Raw genomic sequence first — 20,894 nt, 5'->3', positions numbered from 1 at the left:
ATGAAATATGATCTTGATATGTAAATGTAAATTTCTTCTTTAATTGTTCAAATGACCTCTGCATTAACATGATATATGCATCGTGATGTATGTTAACTTTTGATTAACTTACAGATGTCCCAAGTATGACATTCTCATCATTCACCATTACGAAATCATAGAATTTTCACATTAATTATGCAAATTAGGTCATCATTTGCATAATTTGTATCTGTTGAAGTTCCGCCTGCCATAGGTTACATAGTATAATGTAAAACACTGTAATTATAGAATTTCCTCATTAATTATGCAAATAAAGTCCTCATTTGCATAATTTACATTTAATTATGTACATCTCTCTCTCAGCTACCTACACACCAAAAATAATGAAAATATGTTGTTCCTGTCTGGACTTATTGGCTTTTAAACATTTCGCCAGAAAGTGCCCTGCAGTTCCAGAACAAGCCGCTAGGGGGCCCAAACTCATATGACTTCTTTCCAAGCACGAGAGCTACCTTCCATGAAAATTTCATGACCCTAGCATTTCCAGATCGCGAGATAATGTAAAACACTGTAATTATAGAATTTCCTCATTAATTATGCAAATACAGTCCTCATTTGCATAATTTGCATTTAATTATGTACATCTCTCTCTCAGCTACCAACACACCAAAAATAATGAAAATATGTTGTTCCTGTCTGGACTTATTGGCTTTTAAACATTTCACCAGAAAGTGCCCTGCAGTTCCAGAACAAGCCGCTAGGGGGCCCAAACTCATATGACTTCTTCCCAAGCACGAGAGCTACCTTCCATCAAAATTTCATGACCCTAGCATGTCCAGATCGCGAGATATCAAAACCGGAAGTTGCGCTGCAGTACCAAGGGAAGCCACTAGGGGGACCAAAATCTCATCATTTCCAGTTTTCGTCACACCCTACCAACACACCAAGTATGAAACCCATCCATCCAGGCGTTCTTGAGTTATCTTGTTGACCAACAGACAGACGGACGGACGGACGGACAGATAAACGCAACTGAAAATATAACCTCCATGACACATTTCATGGAGGTAACAATGCATTGATTTTGTTGACTCTAATATAATAGTGCAGCACGTTAGAAATCTGTCCCGATTGGTCTACGTTTTCCTCACGTTTTGATCTGTATTTTGCGTTTCTCTGTTCGTCTCAGTATTTCCTTAAGATACTGACTACATTCTTCAGGTTCGTCCGGGTCTAAGTCTAACAACAAGCGCCAAGCCGCCGACCCCACACCTGCCTCTGCTGAGACCGCTGGGTACATCCCAGGGGTCGGTCTGGGGAGCCCTGGTCAGTCCCGAGTCTGGACCAGCGCCATGTTGAAAACCTACGCTGTGGTGACAATGGCACTGATCTGCTGTCTGCTGGGAGTTACCATCTTTCTGGGTAAATGAGCAATGCTTTTTTTTCTAACTCATTGGTACAGAATAATTGATACTAAACCGAAAGGGTCTTTACTGATTACCTTTATGGGGCTAGCTCCTTGGAGGTGATTAGTGCAGATCCTATTGGCTAAACATTATTATCGGTCCCTGTGCCTTTTTACAGCTGTGACAGTGTCAGACCTGAAGCTTGCATTCAACAGGCTCGACCAGAAAGCAACTGATGATCTGAAGGGCCTGAAGCTGTCAGTCAACAAGCTCGACCAGAAGACAACTGATGATCTCTCGGGCCTGAAGCTTGCATTAAACAATTGCAAGCTCGACAAGAAGACAACTGATGATCTGTCGGGCCTGAAGCTGGCATTCAACAAGCTCGACAAGAAGACAACTGATGATCTGTCGGATCTGAAGCTGTCGGTCAGCAAGCTGGACACGAAGACAGCCGGAATCCAGGCAAACCTCTCTGGATGGATTCATCGCCAGCAGGTAAGAAGAAATTCTTCTCGTGAAAACATTCCAAAACATAGACAAACACACTTACGCAACTTGGAGCGTTAGAAAAATGTCTACCTATGTTTTAGCAAGTTTCACAGTCAATCCCAAGTCATCAAATAACATATTACCACTGGTGTGGTGACTGGCTTATCACAGTCAATTAAGTAACGCAGATCTTACAAAGAAATATCCATCTCCGATCTCGAACCATAATTGTAAAGCGGGACGTTTGATTTACAGGCAGTGACAAAGGAAGTGCCGGGACGGCTGGAGGAAAATGAGAAAGCTGTGAACAACGTCGCAAAACTGACCAAGTCAGAGCTGGAGAAAGAGAAGATGCTGCAAAATCTGGAGGACAACATGAAGAATGAACAAGACAAACCGGAGAAAGGGCGTGCTTCGATCCGCCTCCCAGGTAGGCCCTATGTATTCTAAATACATGTATTGAATACATGGATTTCAAAATATGATTTTTAAAGTGATTTTCGAAAACTACCTGAAGTTTTCTTTAAATTAAACATTAATTAAACTGTACGTTAAAACTGAAGCTTTAGGTTGCGATGCGTTTTAAACGTTAAATGGATCACGTAAAAGACAAAAACAAAGTTACACTTATGAGAATTTACATGGACTACAGTCTAAGTAGTATATCTTTCAAGAGCAGATATTACCGTGTTATTCAGAGACCTGCCGAGACGGTTACCAGAACTATCGCGAAGTCTGCTACAGGGCATTCCACGTTTCTCGGTCATTCTCCGTATCGGCCGAGACCTGTCGGTTTGTCGGTGGCACCCTCGCCATGCCCCGCGACGCCGGTATCAACGACCTCCTCACCTCCCTGGTGGATCCAGCAAGCAAGTACAGCTATTGGTTTGGCTTACACCGACAGGAAGGCAAGGAGTGGGAGTGGATAGACGGCACCGCTCTCGGAACCGGCTACAACCGGTGGGCACCCGGTGAAAGAAAGTCTTGCGCCTGGTACAGGCCCACGAGCAAGCAGTGGTATACCGCAGATTGTGAGCATGAGAGGGGACTGTTCATCTGCCAAGTCTTGACATCAGGTTCGTATCATTTCACAAGGTGATGTCGTGTTCCAGAAATAATGCAGACATGTCGAGTTGACAACAGCAAAAAGTATACCAACATTTATGTTTGCAAAGAAGTACTTAATACCAGACAACATCAACATTTAGTATTCAACACTACATTGTTGGTGTAAGTAAAATTATCCAACATTTAAGAAATGACAAATTAGATGAGAATGCTATTTCACATTCTGAAATCATACAAGAAGACAGTAATTTAGAAATCACTAAAAAGCAGCCCTTTGCTAATCAAAACTTCTAATTCATTTTCCCTTTAGCTTCAGCTCCAGGCCAGTAACCATGCGGCCATGTTTGGGAAGCGGCTCCGGCTACAGTCGTGAAACCTAGTTTCAGACATCCGGATGTGAGGACGACTCAACGTTACATGTAGAAATTGCCAAGTGAACACTGTAAGCTGAGACATGTTTACCGCATAGGCACTGCGTGAGTCAGCTTAAAGGCACTCTATGTAGTTTTTTGCGCAAAAAATTGAAATATTCTAATTATACTAAATTTCGGTGTTATCAGCAGTTACTATCACTTTTTAACACATTTGTGTCATTATTTCACATTTTTTCGTATATTTTGTCCGTTCAAACAGTCCTTCTTCAGTTCCCGGTGCCACCGGTTTGCTCAGAACAACAACAACAACATACAGGGGTTGCCCCCTGGTGTGGCTAATTGGCCTGGGCATGCCAGGCTTGATAGACAGGGGCAGATGTCACAAGATATACCCTCCTTAGAAAAAACTCATATCTTTCACATGAGGTGGAATATAATTATCAACTTAGAGTATTTTGTTGGGCATGAATAAACTGTGGTCATTATCCCTTCAAAAGAGATAAAAAATCTGGTAAACGATTAGGTATTTCAGAAACTGGTAAGCTATCAACTGACACCCCACTGGGATGTAGGTCAAACCACTGGGAGTGGACAATACCATATGTGTGGTTTGGCCAGAGGTTGAATAGAAGATCATTCACAGTTTTCTAAGCTTCTAAGGAGCAAGGATGTTGTATTTTTTGCTGTGGAGTATAATTTTGGAATACTAATGGGTTAAGCCAATGTACTATGTAAAGAAAAGAATAAAAAATATACTTTTTGTATTGTCAAAAAACTACATAGAGTGACTTTAAAGGGGCAGTATGTAACATTAGGATGTTAATTTCAATTTTCTGGTAGGTTCTTTACAAATTAAGTTGAATCGACGCTGCTCCTTTGCAAATAAGTGCCATTCCTGAAGCGGAGGTGCCATAATATGACACATCACGAGTGTGTTTGAATGTTGGAATAATAAAAATTAACACACTGATGAATAATCTCTGATGCATATTTCTTTCTGAAGAGACTAAATGAGTTGTATATTGGGAACGAGAAAAACATAACGTTAAGTGTGTAAAGGGAAACAGATACAGGAGAGCTTGAGATAGATGCATCCAAAAACCAAGGCATTGAATTTGCTGCCCTTATGGTAACTGCTTTGACACATTAAAACGCATTCATGAAAGCAAGTGATTCACTTTAATTATAGCAAATATATTTTAAACCCGTTCAAAAATGCACATTTTCCATGTATAAGTTAACATTAAACTGAGACATCAGAACTAAAAGTAAATATAATAGCTCTTCATAAAAGTTAGGTAGAAACTTTTTACCAAAAGATAAATAAAGCTCTATATGACATTTAATAAACATTACGTATATGGCATTTAATAACATATAGCAGCACACCTTAGCTTCTGCTTACAGCTAAAAGTCTAAACATATGAGACTGATGAAAGCCATATGTACATATACAACTCCAAACCTTTGTTAAAAAACTAAACCATGAACCTGAGATTAATCATGTTACCATGAACCTGAGATTACTAGTAATCAGACTGTTGAAAGAACACAATGGCATTGCTTTGTCTTGTTTTATATCAAATTGTACCCTCTGTAGCAATGAACGAAATGAACTCTTTGACGTAGCCTCCAAATTCTACCCAAACTTTCACACATATACAAATGAAAAGAAAACTACTCTCCTCTTAACATCCGAAAACCCACATATTACAAAAAAAAGTGGGATCCTTTGTCTTCCTCTGTCTTCAAAAAAGAAGTCAAACCCAGTAGTTTTTACCAGTAGTTTCTTAGTAGTTATCAGTAGTTCTATATGTACTAATTGTCTGTTTTTATACCATATATGTTTCTTCTGTTCCTGCAATTAGCCCTCGGGCAAGAATTTGCAATAAACAATTATTATATCCATATTAGTCTGTCGCCAAACATTTGGTCTTTCTCAAAACGTTTTCAAATTGTTCTTTTCCAGCCTGTGTTTCTGCAATTGCGTTAACGTTCCTGTCAAAATGCTAGACAAGGATAAATGCCAATAAAGTTATATTTCTGTTTCGTATATAATGATTCCTTCTCCATGATAAAACACAGGCAACTCTTAATTGCCAGCTGCTAATTCGGAACAAGATGTTCCCCTCCTGATCCCTGCCTCCAAATTAGAGGCGGCTAACTTGTACCAGACACATCTCCACTTCCTGGCTGTAGTTTTTTTTTTCCAAATAATCTTTATTGTAATTTCAAAGAATAAAGACAAAGGACATGTTCACATACAAGAAAATAAATACCCAGAGACATTTTGCAAACAGGACATCAGTCTAACAATTTACCATATTGGCTGTAGTTTATGTGCCCAACTCCCATAAAATTCTCGACCTTGAAGCCAGTGAAAACTGTTCTTATCTGTGCCAGACTGGCTTTGCAGGGCAGTGTCAGAAAGTCTGAGTGGGTAGGGCCAAACCAATTTAATTAGTTATTTCTCTAATTTTCGCCCGCTACTGATTTTCAACAAAAAAAAAAGATTTCAGATTCTGAAGCAACTCCAAAATGTTCAACAACCCACCCACCCTTCCATCCATATCCATCCACTTATTGAAACCGAATTTCCACTTTTTAGTATCATATACTGCATCTATATAAGTAGCCCTTTCAACCATTTATTCATTTGTAAATTCTTTCAATCCCTATATAACATTACCCTTTTTATTTGTTCAACCCTTCATCCATTCATTTATTTATTTATTTCATCAATTCATTCATTCATTCATTCATTCATTTCTACCTCCGCAGTAGCCTATGATCTTAAGTGTCTTGTTTCAGCACCAGTTTCTCCAGGTGCCTCATGGGAGCTTCTGCCATCATACTCACAATGTAAGCACCGGCATAGGAGAACAACACATGCCCCACAAAATAGTACGCCTGAAAAATGACAGAAAACACTAATTTAAAAAGTCACGTGCCTCACGTAACAGTAGGGATGCCACATGACAGAAAAAAAAACACACTTAAAAAGCATGTGCCCCACAAAATAGTACGCCTGAAAAATGACAGGAAAAAACCAACATTAAGGAATCACATGCCCACATTCTCGACATGATATTCCGACCATGCGTTATTTTGAGATATTTGCAGTGTTTGGTACAGGCACGAGGTAGGCACCCCGTTGTGAGTGGGCGGCGCACTCAGCCATAGCAACGCGAACAAAAGGCTAGCAACGGAACCATCGTGTAGCATGCTTAAAGTTTCTTATCAAAATGTTTTGACTGTTCAACTCCAGTCTTTGTCAAGGAATGAGAAATGCACATTCTGTGACGTCACATCATTCTGATCTTTGTGGCTCTGTAAGCTCCTTGATTTGACAAAGAGTTGAAGAGTTGAAAATTTGGGTCATTCCAAGTGTTGGAAATTACAGTCCAAACCTGGTTCTGAAAAGAATTTTACCTAGACTCTAATTTCACCAGGCTTCAGAAGCAGCTAGGAAGAGTAGAAATTGGCCAAGTAGACATTAACGTGCCAGGGGAGTTGGTCTGCTCCTTTAGCAGACCAACTCCCATGTCATGTTATCTGTCTATTTGGCTACTTTTGTCAATGTCTACTACTAGTATTTCCAGCCGCTTCCAAAGCCTGGAGAGGCTAACTTCTACCAACACAGATGAACTTTTCTAAAATCTATTTTCATCTTAGGAACAAGAGGAATATTGTTTTCATGGGAGCCCACAAAAATACAACTAATAAATAAAAAATAAGAACAAATTGAAGTACAGAATAGATAACATAGGTAGGTAAATCATATACCAGATAAATCATAAATTAGCATAAACATGATAACTAGGGCCATGTCAACTTTCAGGCTACTAGTATGACAGTCACTACTAACCAGCAGGATGTCAGTGTAGTGTATATTTGCCTCCTGCTGGTCCGAGTAGGTGATGAGTATGACAATGGGATGTACCAGGTAGGCACAGTACGTCAGGCGGCTGAGGGGGATCCAAGCTTTCCACGACAGGATGGTGTTGATTATACCTGGGGAACGAGTATCTGTATTTGTATGTGTATCAGTATAGCCGGTATAACCGCCCATCGGCATAACACAGTCCAGCTTCGCAGGCACGCGACACGGCAGCAGCTAGCTATATCACACCAATCTTTGCACCTTTAATTGCAGGGGTTGTTTAAAGCTTTCTAGTGATGATGCCCCTACTGTGATTGGTGCCAACGAGTAGTCAAATCATACTTATAAAAATTATAAAAAAAATTATATGAAGCCCAGGTCAAATTGTACAAAATTCTAAGAAAATGCACAAGCCAGACATGCAAATCAACCTTTCTTGTACTAAAAGATATCTTTTTTTTTCTAATCAGTGCGAAGTGAACCTGGTCTTCACATCGTAATCGATGATTTTCGGTTCAATATAATGCCACATCAATTATCCCCTCGCTTAAGTGCACAGTCACATTCGATCCCAAAATTATCAGATACATTATACATAATTGCATGGTACATAATTAATTGTCAGAGTTAGAAGATCTCTAAGAGTTCAACAAGAAACTGTTTACAGCAGTCTTGAACTTAGTCATATTGGGACTGTCTTATATTACAAATCTCTTAAGAGGGTTCCCCTGAGTTTTAGCTACTTTCCTTTACATTTCAAAATAATATAATTATGGTGTATTATGCAGCTGTTACAATAAAATGAAAATTTTCAATTGGAAGTAAATGGAGCTACTTTGTCCAACATTACAAAATTATGTACTGTATATTGTACATTCATAAGGATGTATTATAAAGTAACACAACTACACAAAAAAACAAAACTGAAAAAAATCTTTGTACCTCCGTAGCCATTGATGCAGGCAAACAAGACCAAGGCCAGCCCCACTCCCCAGGCAGTCCGGTGTACAGTCAGCTACAGGATGGCCACAGGTCGACTCAGAACCACCCCCTGAGTAAGATGGTTGTACAGTCCATACACAACACCCATGCAGATTCCTGTAGCTGCCAGCCAGCCTAACAATGTTACTTCCTGGAAAAAATACAAATTAATGAACTTTTGATAACATTGCTTTTGTCAATCATTTTACTCAGGTGCATAGTTAGAAAAAAATAGCTGGCTATTTAGATGACAATCTACACAACACCCATGCAGGCTCCACAGTATAAAAACACTACTTTCTGTGAAAAATTCTTCTCATTGTTAATTTTTCATTTATTGTTAAATCTATTCAATTTTCCACTAAGACTCTACTTTTATTTTGATTTATCACTTCAGTATGGCCCATTTTATATCCTGGGACCAGCAAATTTGTTTTTAAAAGGTTTATTGGCCAAACATCACCCATGCAATCGCAGCCTTATAGTGCTGAATTGATGCAGGGTTTACAATCAGATGATACAAATTATGATAATATAGATAATAATACACACAATACACATGAGTACATCAGTCTATCAGACTATACAACCAGACTGTGTAAACGTGTCATATCTGGGATGCCCTGTTGATTTAATGTATATATTTTAATAGTATGTATATATGTGTAATATATGTTATGTACTTATCTTGCTGTTATTGCTGTAAATACCAATGCCATTAAGGCAACACAAATTTTTGTATGTCTGCAACGTTGGTATGAAATAAAGAATTGAATTGAATTGAATGATACATATTTGTTCCACATTTTTGGGGAATTGCCGCAAGGGTCTGTGCGGCTGCCTTTCGGTGCCACAAGGTGACCTCAATACGGCTTTCCCCAACTGAAGTTAGGTACCCATTCACACCTGGGTGGAGTGAGGAAAGTCGTATAAAGTGCCTTTACCAAGGACACAACGTCGGGCGCATGTTCAGACATGTCAAGGGTATGACTCGGGATCGAACCCGGGTCTCCCGGATCACAGTCAAATGATCTACCACTACGCCACCCTACGCCACAAAATTGAATCAGTGACTGGCATTACAAGACATGAATGCGGACTGGTATTACCTTGTGCAAGCGGACCTGCCCCCTGGTTCTGTAGAGCAGATAGCCCAGCATGGTTCCCACCAGGTACAGCCCGATCCTGCAGTACGGCTTCTGGTAGTACAGGTTCATCGCATTAGGGTCTGGAATAGTCTGCCTGGAATAAAAAATAGAAAACCATTGATTACTATTTTTAGGTATAGATGAAATGAAAATAGCTGGCACTGATGTGACACAACAAAAAAAAAATTGGGCAGTACCAAAATTCAACTTATCAATTGAAACCACTTTTGGACTGTAATCGAAGGAGACTTTGCATAGCCACTGGATATCATCTGGACTCCCTCTCTTACAGACAAAATGTTGTCTCTCTTCTACAGACACTTTTATAGCCATTGTTTTAACGCACTCTTACATGTTGGTCCACCTTTGAGACCTTTTCTGTGTACCACCATGTGTTTGTGCTTAGGATGCTGAAAAAAGAAATGATGAGGAAACTTCACCATCCGAATTCCTTGTTCGGAATCTTTTTACAGTGACAGTTTCTTTCCCCATATGGCCAAGCTTTGGAATTCCCTCCCTGACAAGTGTTTCCCACCAACCTACAATCTACAGGCTTTCAAATCAAACATTCACCGCCATCTCTTGACAAAGCCATGTTTCTCTCATATTTCTAGTTCAATGCCAAGAAGTGGTCGTATAGGACTTGAATTGAACCACTTCGTTAAAAAAGGTGGTGACTTACCCAGCTGATAACATGGTGGGTTGCAGGTTATAGTGTATGGCCAGGCCGATTGTCGCTCCAAAACTGGCCAGCAGCAGGACAACCTGGGTGATCATTCCTACCAGGAAATACCTGGGAAAGGGAAAACAGGATCATAGTAATAATCAGATTGATTAATTGATTGGTTGATTGCTAAATAAATACAAAGTCTAGCTGCCACTGTTAAACCAAATCTGTAGTCTCCGTAGTTTAAATTTGTGATGTTCCTGTACAAATATATACAATATCGCAAAGGAGATTGTGGAACCCAAATCATGGAAACAGAAGTTGTGGAAGACTGCACACGATAATACATTAAACAGCTTGAATCTGACAGTGGTGTATGAACCTAAGTCAGCTGTCTGCAGTGATGGGTGACACAGAGTTATGGATACAGGAAGATTCCAAGCGAGCTCGATGGAGTGAGTGAGTGAGTCAAAGTGAGTGAGTCAAAGTGAGTGAGTGAGTGAGTGAGTGAGTGAGTGAGTTATTGAGTGAGTGAGCGATGAGTGAGTGAGTGAGTGAGTGAGTGAGAGAGTGAGTGAGTGAGTGAGTGAGTCAAAGTGAGTGAGTGAGTGAGTGAGTCGGTGAGTGAGTGAGTCGGTGAGTGAGTGATGAGTGAGTGAGTGAGTGAGTGATGAGTGAGTGATGAGTGAGTCAAAGTGAGTGAGTGAGTGATTGAGTGAGTGAGCGATGAGTGAGTGAGTGAGTGAGTGAGTGAGCGATGAGTGAGTGAGTGAGAGAGTGAGTGAGGGAGTGAGTGAGTGAGTGAGTGAGTCAAAGTGAGTGAGTGAGTGAGGGAGTGAGTGAGTGAGTCGGTGAGTGATGAGTGAGTGATGAGTGAGTGAGTGAGTGAGTGATGAGTGAGGGTGTGAGTGATTGAGTGAGTGAGTGATGAGTGAGTGAGTGAGTGAGTGAGTGAGTGAGTGTTTGTACAGATACACTTAAACAGTAGCCTACCTGAATGTGATCCAGATGATTGGGACACTGATGACAAAGAACTGCATGTCATTAGCCAGGTACCAGGTCCACACCATGCACTGAAACAGGAAGGTTGAATTTGCAGACACAATCTGAGACTGCAAAACTTTGTAAATAAATGTTTGTAACAAAAATGTGAGTATGGTAGAATATGTGTAAGAGTTTTAGTGCAAATATATACGTTGTATGTATACATGTATCTCGATATGTGCACAGACAAACTGACTCACAACCAGAAACACATGTACAAACACACATAAACATATACACACATACATACATACACTGACACACACACAGACATACAAAACATACACAGTCACACACACATACAAGCATGCACACAGACACACACATACAGACACATGCATACATATATACATTGACACACACACACAGACATACAAAACATACACACTCACGTACAAACATGCACACGGACACACACATACAGACACACACATACACATACACATACAAACATGCACACAAAAACACATATTACACATACACAAGGCACAAGGCACAAACACACTAAAGTGACTACTGCACACACATGTACAGACACAGACACACATTTTTAAAGCTTTAAATTCCCCAACCCAGATGTATTGTGAGCGTCTTTGTGGCACTAATGATCGCCGGAACACTCTACGACATCTTCAAGCCCAACCACATCTCTCGGCCAATATGGAAGGTCCATCAGCCAACCAGCAACGAGCATACAAATGGAGCAGTCACCGAGACAACTCCACTCGTCAACGATACCTCAGTGTCGAGACAAGCTGAGAAGGTGATAGTACCTTCTGCTCAGGAAAGTGAGTACAAAACGTAGTCTCATTTACTGTTTCTTGAAGTATGACATTGTTCTTTATTGGTTCTCTTTCTTGGAGGTTGAGATGAAACATAGAGCTGGGAGGAAAAAGTTGCATCTGGGTGTATTCACTCTCATAAACTATGCGCCTAAAGGCATAAGTCTGTCTTTCAAGCCCTTTGGTAATTCATCATTTTGCCACTTACTTGTAAAATTATCATGAGTTGGGCATATTGTGAATGTTTTACCAGTCTGCAAGCTTTGATTTTAGATTTAAAAGCTTAATTGATTGATTGACTACGTGATTTTGTTTGTTTGTTTGTTATTTAACAGGGCCAATTGTGTTGGCCTTCTGTGTCCAAACTACACATAAGTGATTTTGTTTAATTATTTGTTATTCAACAGGTCAGTTGTGTAAGCTCCTCCTAGCCTTCTCTGTTTGAACCACACATCAGTGTTTGTTTGTTTGTTTGTTTGTTTGTTATTTAACAGGCCTAGTGTGTAAGCTCCTCTTGGAATCTCCATCCAAACCACACATAAGTGATTTTGTTTGTTTGTTTGTTTGTTTTCTATTTAACAGGGCAGTTGTGTATTACTAAGTTCCTCCTGGCCTTCTCCATCCGAACCAACACCCGGAAGCTCCTGTCTACGCGGGAGTCTCCCGACAGCCTGGGGTGTCTGCACGGGATCCGCTTCCTCAGCATGACCTGGGTCATCCTGGGGAACACCTTCGCTTTCGAGATAGGCTATCTAGGTGAGGTACTTTTGTGACCATGACTTTTGTCATCAGGTTGGCACCCAATTTTTTTAGGTTGGGTGCACCAGTGCACCTATTCTCAAAAATGAATTTCGAGCCCTGAATCAGACTGATAATTGTTTTTTCATTCCTTCTGCAGACAACCCACTACAGGCGCTGAATATCACAAAACGTTTCAGCTTTGAGGTGGTCCTGAATGGGTTCGTCTCAGTGGATTCCTTCTTTTTCCTCAGGTAAGAACTGACTTCCTCCTGTCCAGACCTAAAAGTCTGTCTTGTTTCTCGAGAAAGTATTTTATTTTGTTTTAGCCTTTCTTTATTCTGGCCGCTTTTTACTGAGGTCACAAAGGAAAAAACCTATAATAGTATCAGATACAACTTGCTTTGTCCTCGGTGCTGATTGGCCCTCATTTACTCCAGTTGTTCTTTTCGCAGCTGTCAATCCTGTAATATCTGTCCTTCTTTGCATCTGTATGACAAATACAGAAATAGTTTTCTCTAAACTGTATTTTCCATTTCCTACAGTGGAGTCCTGATGGCATACCTGATGCTGCTCCAGCTGGATAAGTACAGAAGGGAGGGGCGCAGGTTCCCCTACTGGCTGCTGTATGTGCACAGATACTGGAGGTGAGAGAGAAAGAGAAAGAGAGGAGAGAGAGAGAGGAGAGAGAGAAAGAGAGAAAGAGAAAGGGAGAGATAAAAATTTGATAGATACAGTAGATGGAAAGATCTTAAGAGGGAAGGGGAGAGAATTCTAAGAATTACATGACATTGTGTAAGTCTGGTCTAAATGAATCTTGATGGTCTGGTTCTACATTTGAATTGTGTTATCTGGTGTTTAAGTCAAGGATTCCTTGCCACAGAAGTGATCTTGATTCAGTTTTAGCAAACTGAAGAACCATACTTCTACAGTAACTGATTGTGACAGAGAAGACAGTTGCTATGTACAGTATTTACAGGTTCATTGCACAGCAGACCCTTACTGCCATGACTCTCAAGTAAATCACTTCATATTCGCATTAGGAAAATTTCATGTTCTGAGAAAAATGGACATGTTTGGAGAACTAGATAAGTTTGTGGTGGTAGCAGGTGCAGAAGAAAGAAAGTTGGCAAATCATTTCTTCAGAGTACTGATAAATTCATGGAGCAGAACTAAGTCAGAAGTGACAGTGAAAACTGTGAATATAAAAGTACCGCAAATAAAAAGTGATTTACAGTAATATGCCCTTCCAGGACGCAAAATACTGGGTGCATGTCCACCTTAGTGCACCCAAATTTGTAGCTGTGCACCCAATTTTTTAGTACAAAATAACAGACTGCACAGTATTACAAAAAAACATGTGATCCGCATAATGACATAATGCCACAAAAGAATACACACAGTACCAGAAAGAACTATTATAATTAGAACTTCACACAAGTATATAGTAGAGGGGATTCATTTCTCAAGCTAACTGACATCTTGCACATGCAGTCGTCCCTCAGTAAGACATCTGGAGCCGCATAGTTCCCGTTTAGAACTTTTATTCAGCATGTCACACTGTAGAACCTCATACAAGCTCAGACATCTATGTCATGCATGTATAAAAAAAATTATATATAAGTTCCCTTGTTTACCCGTCAGGTATCCTGATGAGGCTGTTGTTAAGAGAGGGAATCACAGTGGTGGACGCAAAAAGTCTGGAAGTTTTGACCACTCTACCCAGGACAGAAGAATGTATATTTTTAAAATATGGCCAAAAAGTGTGACCTTTTCCGTGGTTTGACCTGTCCTTGACCTCTAAGTCTAAATACTTGTTCTTTGTGTGGACTGTCCCACTTTGCCAGGGGGTGAAATCCTGGTATCATGTCAATATTTTGGCTGTAGCTCATTAAAACACAGGAGTCGAACTTCCACTATTTGTACCAAAAGACAAATGGCACAGAATATGGTTTGGTGAATAATCTAGTCTTTAAGTTCATTTCTTTACAATTTCGTCTTTTTTCGTTTGATTTTGGCATTCTACGACATTGGTATAGTTTTTATTTTTATTTTTTTAACGTACGGCATATTTTTGCTCATTTTGCAACCGTTTTGTACGATTTACAGTATCGTTTAAAACTTTTTTTTTGGAAACGGCCGAAAATTCATGCGCGCGCGGATGTCATCCATATAATCAAATCAACATGGCCTTATGTCAGCATAATAGAATGGTAAAATCTGATGGTAAAACAATATACCGTGTGAGTCCTCATAGCCTTCTTCAGATTACCGAGATCATTGAACCGCCTGCTACACTGCCCGCATTTGTACGATTTCTTCCCTGACAGTGAGTCCGTCTCTAAAGCTTGTCAAACTGACTGCTGCATTATTCACATCTCAACGTTTTCCCACCTGTATGAGTCCAACTCTGCCTCATATAAACACAAATAAACCCCTTGCCACAGTTGTGTGTACACGAAGAGTCTTGCTCCCCGTGCCCATTCACTACTAGTCCCTCCTCTTGTTTCTGGTGCGATTCCAAATACAACATGGGGAAAAACGAGATGTTGACCAATAAAAATGGCGTATGAAGGCCTTTACTGTAGAAACTGACATGCAAAAAGTTTCCAAACCTTTAACAGCTACAAGTAGCTAACAGAACTGCAGTATAACAAACATTTCGATAAATAATAACACGAAAACTACATAGTTGAATAAGTTTTATAACAGTTGTGTGACACGAACGAACGGCGTTAAACGAATGGTGCCTTACCATGAAACTATTGTCCGATTCTAAATACTTAAAAAGTCTCATTTTACACGCAACCTCTAGCTCTAATCAAAAGACTACGAAGCATACATCGATCGTGATACAAACTTTCAATGATATTCATTGTTAAAACTTTACAGTGAAGAGTACTACACTGACAGAAGGTGAAAATAGGCCATTGCATTGGCAAAAAGAATAGCACGGTAATGGCATTGACAGGCTTTTGCCGATGAGTTCTTTAATTGGTACCTTGGCGAAAGCTTCTGTTGTACGTTTAAGACATATTCGGTTTCTCCACTCTGTGAGTTCGCACGATGTGTCTCTTTAAACTGCTTGTTGAAGTGCCTGCTACACTCCTCACATTTGTACGGTTTCTCCCCAGTGTGAGACCGGATGTGTGCCTTCAGATCGCGCAGCTGACTAAACTGCTTGCTGCACTCCTCACATCTATAAGGTTTCTCACCAGTGTGAGTTCTCATGTGCTCCTTTATAGTATCCAGCCTGCTAAATTGCCTGCTGCAATCTTTACACTTGTACTGCTTTTCACCTGTGTGAGTCCGCATGTGTATTTTCAGAGTATCCAGCCTACTGAATTGTCTGCCACACTCTTCACACCTGAACGGTTTCTCACCTGTGTGAGTTTTTATGTGCTGCTTCAGATGACCAAACTCACTGAACTTTCTGCCACACTCCTCGCAACGGTACGGTTTCTCACCAGTGTGAGTCCGCATGTGACTCGTCAGACTATCTAGCAGACTGAACTGCCTTCCACATTCCTCACATCTGTACGGTCTCTCACCTGTGTGAGTCCGCATGTGTCTCTTCAGATTACTCAGCAGACTAAATCTTTCGTTACATTCCTCACATCGGTAAGGTTTCTCTCCTGTGTGAGTCCGCATGTGTCGCCTCAGATAACTCAGGTAAGGAAACTGCTTGCCACACTCGCCGCACTTGTGGGTACGCGGAGAATCCTGATCTCCATGTCCATTCTCTCCCTCCTCATGCTTAAGGTGAGATTCAGCTCTGGTCGACAACAACATGCATATTACGTGTTTTATTTTATTGTTGAAACTGAGATCAAAGGGACGATTGTCTGCATACAATGGGGGCTGTTGAGTGTCGGCAAACTGCCTAATCTAATTCAATGAAAGGTCCATAAATGGCTATTATAGTAGTTTGAAAATATTTCAAACACCCCCTCCATCATCCAAGCTACCAGTAAATTCCACAATCCACACGGCCAGCCATCAACTGAATCAATGCTTTGAAGCCTTAACGTATCCAGCACACAGGCTGGCGTCTAAATGACGAAATTGGAGCGGTTTTGTCTGGATCGTCTTGCCAACAACGCCTACGGCTGAAGGCTGTTAGCTTTGAACCTCTCACTCACCATTGTCGGTCGCTAGAACAATTTTGACGTCTCTTTAGTCGAGACTGAGGGACAAATATTTCACATGACTGATACTATGAAAGGCTTCCAGGATTTCATGCAGCTGCTAACGATAGCGATTGAGAGACAACAACACATTACCTCTTTTGAATTTATCGTTGAAACTGAGATTGAGAAAGTTGACAAATATGTAAATACTCCAGTTACATTTACCCAGGAGTTCTTGTGGACTGTATAATGTACTATAATAATGTCCTTGTTCTATATATCAAGGACATTTGCCCGTATCAAGCGATTGCCGACAGATTTAAAATACCTGGTATCGCGCCCCAGCGAGAGTAGGAGGTCAGCAAAGGTCTTACTTGTCTTTAAAAACTGCCCAGAGCTGATAGGGAGCCGAAGTAAGGTGGGAATCGCCTCAGATTGGAGAGAAATGACACCACATGCACGGCTCAAAAATGGCGGTTCAGCGTCAGCATAGGTCAAACCCATCGAGGGCAAAGGTTAAAGGTGACAAACCTGATTACCCGGGTTGTGTACTTACAGACGCCTTGTCGGACATAAGGAATTATGTCTGGTATATCAGTGTAAACAATTGTCCATGCTATAGTTAATACAATTATAGTAAAATAGAGACGAAGAAAAATTAGGAAAAAGAAGATAGTTGCGAAGGAGATGCCGTAATGATGATGACGACTAGTTACGAGATATAACGAGTTCTTTATTGCAAGTTCGTGCCCGAGGGCTAAATGGAAACAGAAATGGAACAATGAGTACAGAATGGGGTGAATTTAAGACTATGATTATGCTAACATGCTTATTTAACTCACTATATCTACTTTAAAACTAACATAACGTTGGTGTACAGGGTAAAGAGTGGATATGATTCGCATAAATAGTAGACGTGGTAACTGCTATTCTATTCTATGGTATACTATTCTAGCAAAGTTGCACACTGGTCTACAGGGTAAAGAGCATGGGGACAGGGAACATGGAAAAATGACAGGGATGGTGACCAATGAATACGACACATTACGCGCTTTATTGTTGAAACTGAGATGCAAAAATTTGACAAATCTCTAACAGCTACCTATAGTTAACAGAACACTGGAACTTAAAGAAACAACAGTTCACTTCTTTTTTTTCACTTCACATTTTACAAACAACGTTAATGTGCTGCAACCGAAACTAAACGCTAGAAAGCTAGTATATTTACAAATATTAAAACAAAGAAAACTACATTTCGATGAATTGATAACTTCACAAAACGCTACGGATCTAGTATATTTACATGCCTGTACTTCACGTAGTTGACTAAGTCAACAGACGGACAATGACACCTTACGGTTTAACGAACGGTGCCCTACCATGTAACTACTGTCTACATGTAAATGCTACACTTTCGCATTTTACACACAACTATTAGCTCTAACCAACAGGCTACGAAGCATGTATCCGCATCGATCGTGATATAAAATCACCGACATTGTTAACTCTTAAATTGGAATCATGTATAGAATACACTACTAACAGAAAAACGGTAAACAAGTGGCTTCACTTACAATAGAATAACATGCATCAAACAGAAAGCTTCCGTTGCATTTTTAACACATCTACGGTTTCTCCGCTCTGTGAGTTCGCCCGACGTGCCTCTTTAAATTGCTGCTTGTGGTGAATTGACTGCTGCACTCCTCACATCTGTACGGTTTCTCACCAGTGTGAGTTTTCATGTGCTCCTTCAGATGACCCAACTGACTGAAACGCCTGCTGCACTCTTTACACCTGTAAGGTTTCTCCCCTGTGTGAGTCCGCACGTGTCTCTTTAAACTGCTCAGCCTGCTGAACTGCCTGCTGCATTCATCACACGTGTACGGTTTCTCACCAGTGTGAGTTCGCATGTGTTTCTTCAGATTAGCCAACAGACTAAACCGTCTGCTGCATTCTTCACACCTGTAAGGTTTCTCACCTGTGTGAGTCCGCATGTGATCCTTTAGGTTACCCAGATGACTAAACTGCCTGCTGCACTCCTCACATCTGTACGGTTTCTCACTTGTGTGAGTCCGCATATGAGTCTTTAGATTACCCAGCTCGCTGAACTGTCTGCTGCACTCCTCACACGCGTATGGTTTTTCGCCGGTGTGGGTCCTGATATGCGACCTCAGGCTAAAAAGCGTACGAAACCACCTGCTGCATTCCTCACATTGATACGATTTCTCACCCGTGTGAGTCCGCATGTGGCGCTTCAGATTACTCAGCAGACTAAATCTTTCGTTACACTCCTCACACCTGTACGGTTTCTCGCCTGTGTGAGTGCGCATGTGACGTCTCAGATCATTCCGTTTAGGAAACTCCTTGCCACACTCGCCGCACTTGTGGGTACGCGGAGCATCCTTCTCACCACGCCCACTCTCTCCCTCCTCTTGTTTCGGGTGAGATTCGGCTCTGGCCGCCATGTTGGTCAAACTGTTCATCCTAAAGGAAGAATGCAATATATCATATCGATGGAATTGACAAGCGTGTATACTGTATAATAGTGGATAGCATGTACACTGTTTTTGTCTTCGGGCACATGGTTTGGTATGTTAATGGTCAGATTTTAAAAAAGGAAACATTTGACAATCTTAGCATAGACAAGTGTGGAAAGCAAATGTAGACATACATAAAGATCTTCGCGGCCAAGCTTAACCTACACAAGTCCGTATTCAACGACGTGAAAAAAACAATACCTCCATTTTTATGGAGGTTAGCATAGGAAAACGAAATCATAGTCGACACTTACCAAGATGCACGGACGCTCCAAAGTACAGCGCGATGTTTTCACGACGACACAGATCCTCACGGCTGCAGAGTCAGTACTGGCAGAAACAGAGCAGTCAGGGACGCGTTTATATGGGGACTGGGTGGGTGGATAAAACCGGTCCGATAGCCTCTACTTGATTACGAAACAAAGGAAACTATAACATGTTACATGTGCTCATTTGCATAGAGGGAATCAGACAACGCCTCCAGACAGACAACACCCACGACATGGAGAATAACTATGAAGCTAGAAAAGAAACAAGAAAGCCAAAACACATTACGTGCTTTGAGTTTTACTTGATTACGAAACAAAGTAAATCACCATAATGATTTGGAAAGGGAAGAGTCAGACAACATCATTCGTAGAAAAAAAGGGACCAACTTGGAGACTAACCATATAGTTGGTGATTAACCCTCAACAGTACACCTTCCCGGACTGATTAATCTGTACACCTGGGGTCCGCGCGGACCCCAAGACAGTTTTTTGCTAATTTTTAGAAATTATCAACATGCTACCAGCTCAATTGTTTTGCAAACTGATGTGGGAACCTCTGTGTCCACATTACATACAAAAATCATACATTTTGAACTTTTTCTATTTTTTGGTGAAGAAAAGAAGACAAGAAGAAATACCCGATTTTTAAACCTATTTCAGACTTAAGGGGCTTTTGAGGCCCAACTTTGATCTCAGATAGCGACTAAACGGCTTGCGCTAGAAGTATCAAATTTGGAGACCTTTCCTAAAATGTCTCTGGAAAAAAGTTCATATTAGTTTAATACTAGTAAGTTGATGTTTTTTTTGTGTTGCCATGGCAACGGGTTTCTAGCAGGCATTTTTTTTTAAATAGAAGTAATTTTGGTTTAAACAAAAATTTTCTCACTTTTATATTAAATTACACTTCTTTTCCAACATTAATAACATCTTACATACTAGTAATTAAATATAAGTTAAATCATTTAATATGCATAGAATATGCTAATTTGATGACGTCATTGGTCAAAATCCAATATGGCGGACTATATTATTAGCTCTGACGTCATATGACGTCATAATTACACCAAAGTTATTAAAATTTAATTCTATTACTACACCATTCTCTGAAAACTTGGTAGACATATGCTGCTAGCTAACTCTACATTTTGGATTCTAAGGACCTAGTGTACTGTGATTTGATAATGCAAATCAAAGAAAACAAGTTAACTAAGTGCTATAACAGACGGACCATGCGCCTTGACGTCAAAGAAACGGTCTACTACCGTGTAACTATGTCACAGTTGTATAAAAAAAAAACACAGTCACATTTAAGACACACATTCTAATTTCAATCAACAGGCTAATGAACACAAAAAATTCTCTCACCTAGAGCTTTCGACCAGTCACACTTCAA

General features: G+C 40.5%; 5 protein-coding genes across 5 annotated transcripts in view; 2 read left to right on the top strand and 3 right to left on the bottom strand.

The window, feature by feature from the left end:
- LOC109465662 (C-type lectin domain family 10 member A-like) overlaps window positions 1-3,321 on the top strand; it is a 4,567-nt gene extending 1,246 nt beyond the window's left edge. The window contains exons 2-7 of the mRNA XM_019763045.1: window positions 1,204-1,404; window positions 1,567-1,616; window positions 1,785-1,886; window positions 2,136-2,310; window positions 2,579-2,943; window positions 3,259-3,321. Coding sequence (XP_019618604.1) covers window positions 1,204-1,404; window positions 1,567-1,616; window positions 1,785-1,886; window positions 2,136-2,310; window positions 2,579-2,943; window positions 3,259-3,321 — 956 coding nt within the window. The remainder of the gene's footprint in view (window positions 1-1,203; window positions 1,405-1,566; window positions 1,617-1,784; window positions 1,887-2,135; window positions 2,311-2,578; window positions 2,944-3,258) is intronic.
- Window positions 3,322-6,070: 2,749 nt separating this feature from the next.
- LOC109465660 (O-acyltransferase like protein-like) lies at window positions 6,071-8,905 on the bottom strand. The gene is given in 4 exon segments (XM_019763044.1): window positions 6,071-6,232; window positions 7,191-7,336; window positions 8,148-8,337; window positions 8,897-8,905. Coding segments are annotated over 4 exon segments (462 nt in total). The 3' UTR covers window positions 6,071-6,115.
- Window positions 8,906-11,623: 2,718 nt separating this feature from the next.
- Window positions 11,624-13,216, top strand: LOC109465659. The gene is made up of 4 exons (XM_019763043.1): window positions 11,624-11,833; window positions 12,410-12,583; window positions 12,726-12,819; window positions 13,111-13,216. Exons 1-4 carry the CDS (start codon window positions 11,650-11,652, stop codon window positions 13,214-13,216), a joined length of 558 nt encoding a protein of 185 aa, XP_019618602.1. The 5' UTR covers window positions 11,624-11,649.
- Window positions 13,217-14,198: 982 nt separating this feature from the next.
- On the bottom strand, window positions 14,199-17,185 carry LOC109465658 (zinc finger protein 678-like). The gene is made up of 3 exons (XM_019763042.1): window positions 17,024-17,185; window positions 15,567-16,340; window positions 14,199-14,223 (listed from the first exon to the last, which is right to left on the bottom strand). Exons 2-3 carry the CDS (start codon window positions 16,214-16,216, stop codon window positions 14,199-14,201), a joined length of 675 nt encoding a protein of 224 aa, XP_019618601.1. The 5' UTR covers window positions 16,217-16,340; window positions 17,024-17,185.
- A 545-nt stretch (window positions 17,186-17,730) lies between these two features.
- Window positions 17,731-19,906, bottom strand: LOC109465690 (zinc finger protein 678-like). The gene is made up of 2 exons (XM_019763072.1): window positions 19,487-19,906; window positions 17,731-19,179 (listed from the first exon to the last, which is right to left on the bottom strand). The coding sequence occupies exon 2, from the start codon at window positions 19,176-19,178 to the stop codon at window positions 18,321-18,323; it is 858 nt and encodes a 285-aa protein (XP_019618631.1). The 5' UTR covers window position 19,179; window positions 19,487-19,906; the 3' UTR covers window positions 17,731-18,320.
- Window positions 19,907-20,894: the final 988 nt, after the last annotated feature.

This window comes from Branchiostoma belcheri, unplaced genomic scaffold (genome assembly GCF_001625305.1).
Source record: "Branchiostoma belcheri isolate BF01 breed outbred unplaced genomic scaffold, Haploidv18h27 scaffold156, whole genome shotgun sequence".
Classification (NCBI taxonomy): domain Eukaryota; kingdom Metazoa; phylum Chordata; class Leptocardii; order Amphioxiformes; family Branchiostomatidae; genus Branchiostoma; species Branchiostoma belcheri.
The sequence above is the reverse complement of the archived record's forward strand: the minus strand, read 5'-3'. Positions and strand labels throughout refer to the sequence as shown.

Bases quoted from the DNA above. Each gene is read 5' to 3' on its own strand.
- LOC109465690 (XM_019763072.1), bottom strand. From the start codon at position 19,178: ATGAACAGTTTGACCAACATGGCGGCCAGAGCCGAATCTCACCCGAAA.
- LOC109465659 (XM_019763043.1), top strand. From the start codon at position 11,650: ATGATCGCCGGAACACTCTACGACATCTTCAAGCCCAACCACATCTCT. The intron at 12,584-12,725 runs GTGAGGTACTTT...TTCCTTCTGCAG, and splicing joins TTTCGAGATAGGCTATCTAG to ACAACCCACTACAGGCGCTG. The intron at 12,820-13,110 runs GTAAGAACTGAC...CATTTCCTACAG, and splicing joins GATTCCTTCTTTTTCCTCAG to TGGAGTCCTGATGGCATACC.
- LOC109465658 (XM_019763042.1), bottom strand. From the start codon at position 16,216: ATGCGGACTCACACAGGAGAGAAACCTTACCGATGTGAGGAATGTAAC. The intron at 14,224-15,566 runs GTACCAATTAAA...TCTTAACAACAG, and splicing joins CAACAGAAGCTTTCGCCAAG to CCTCATCAGGATACCTGACG.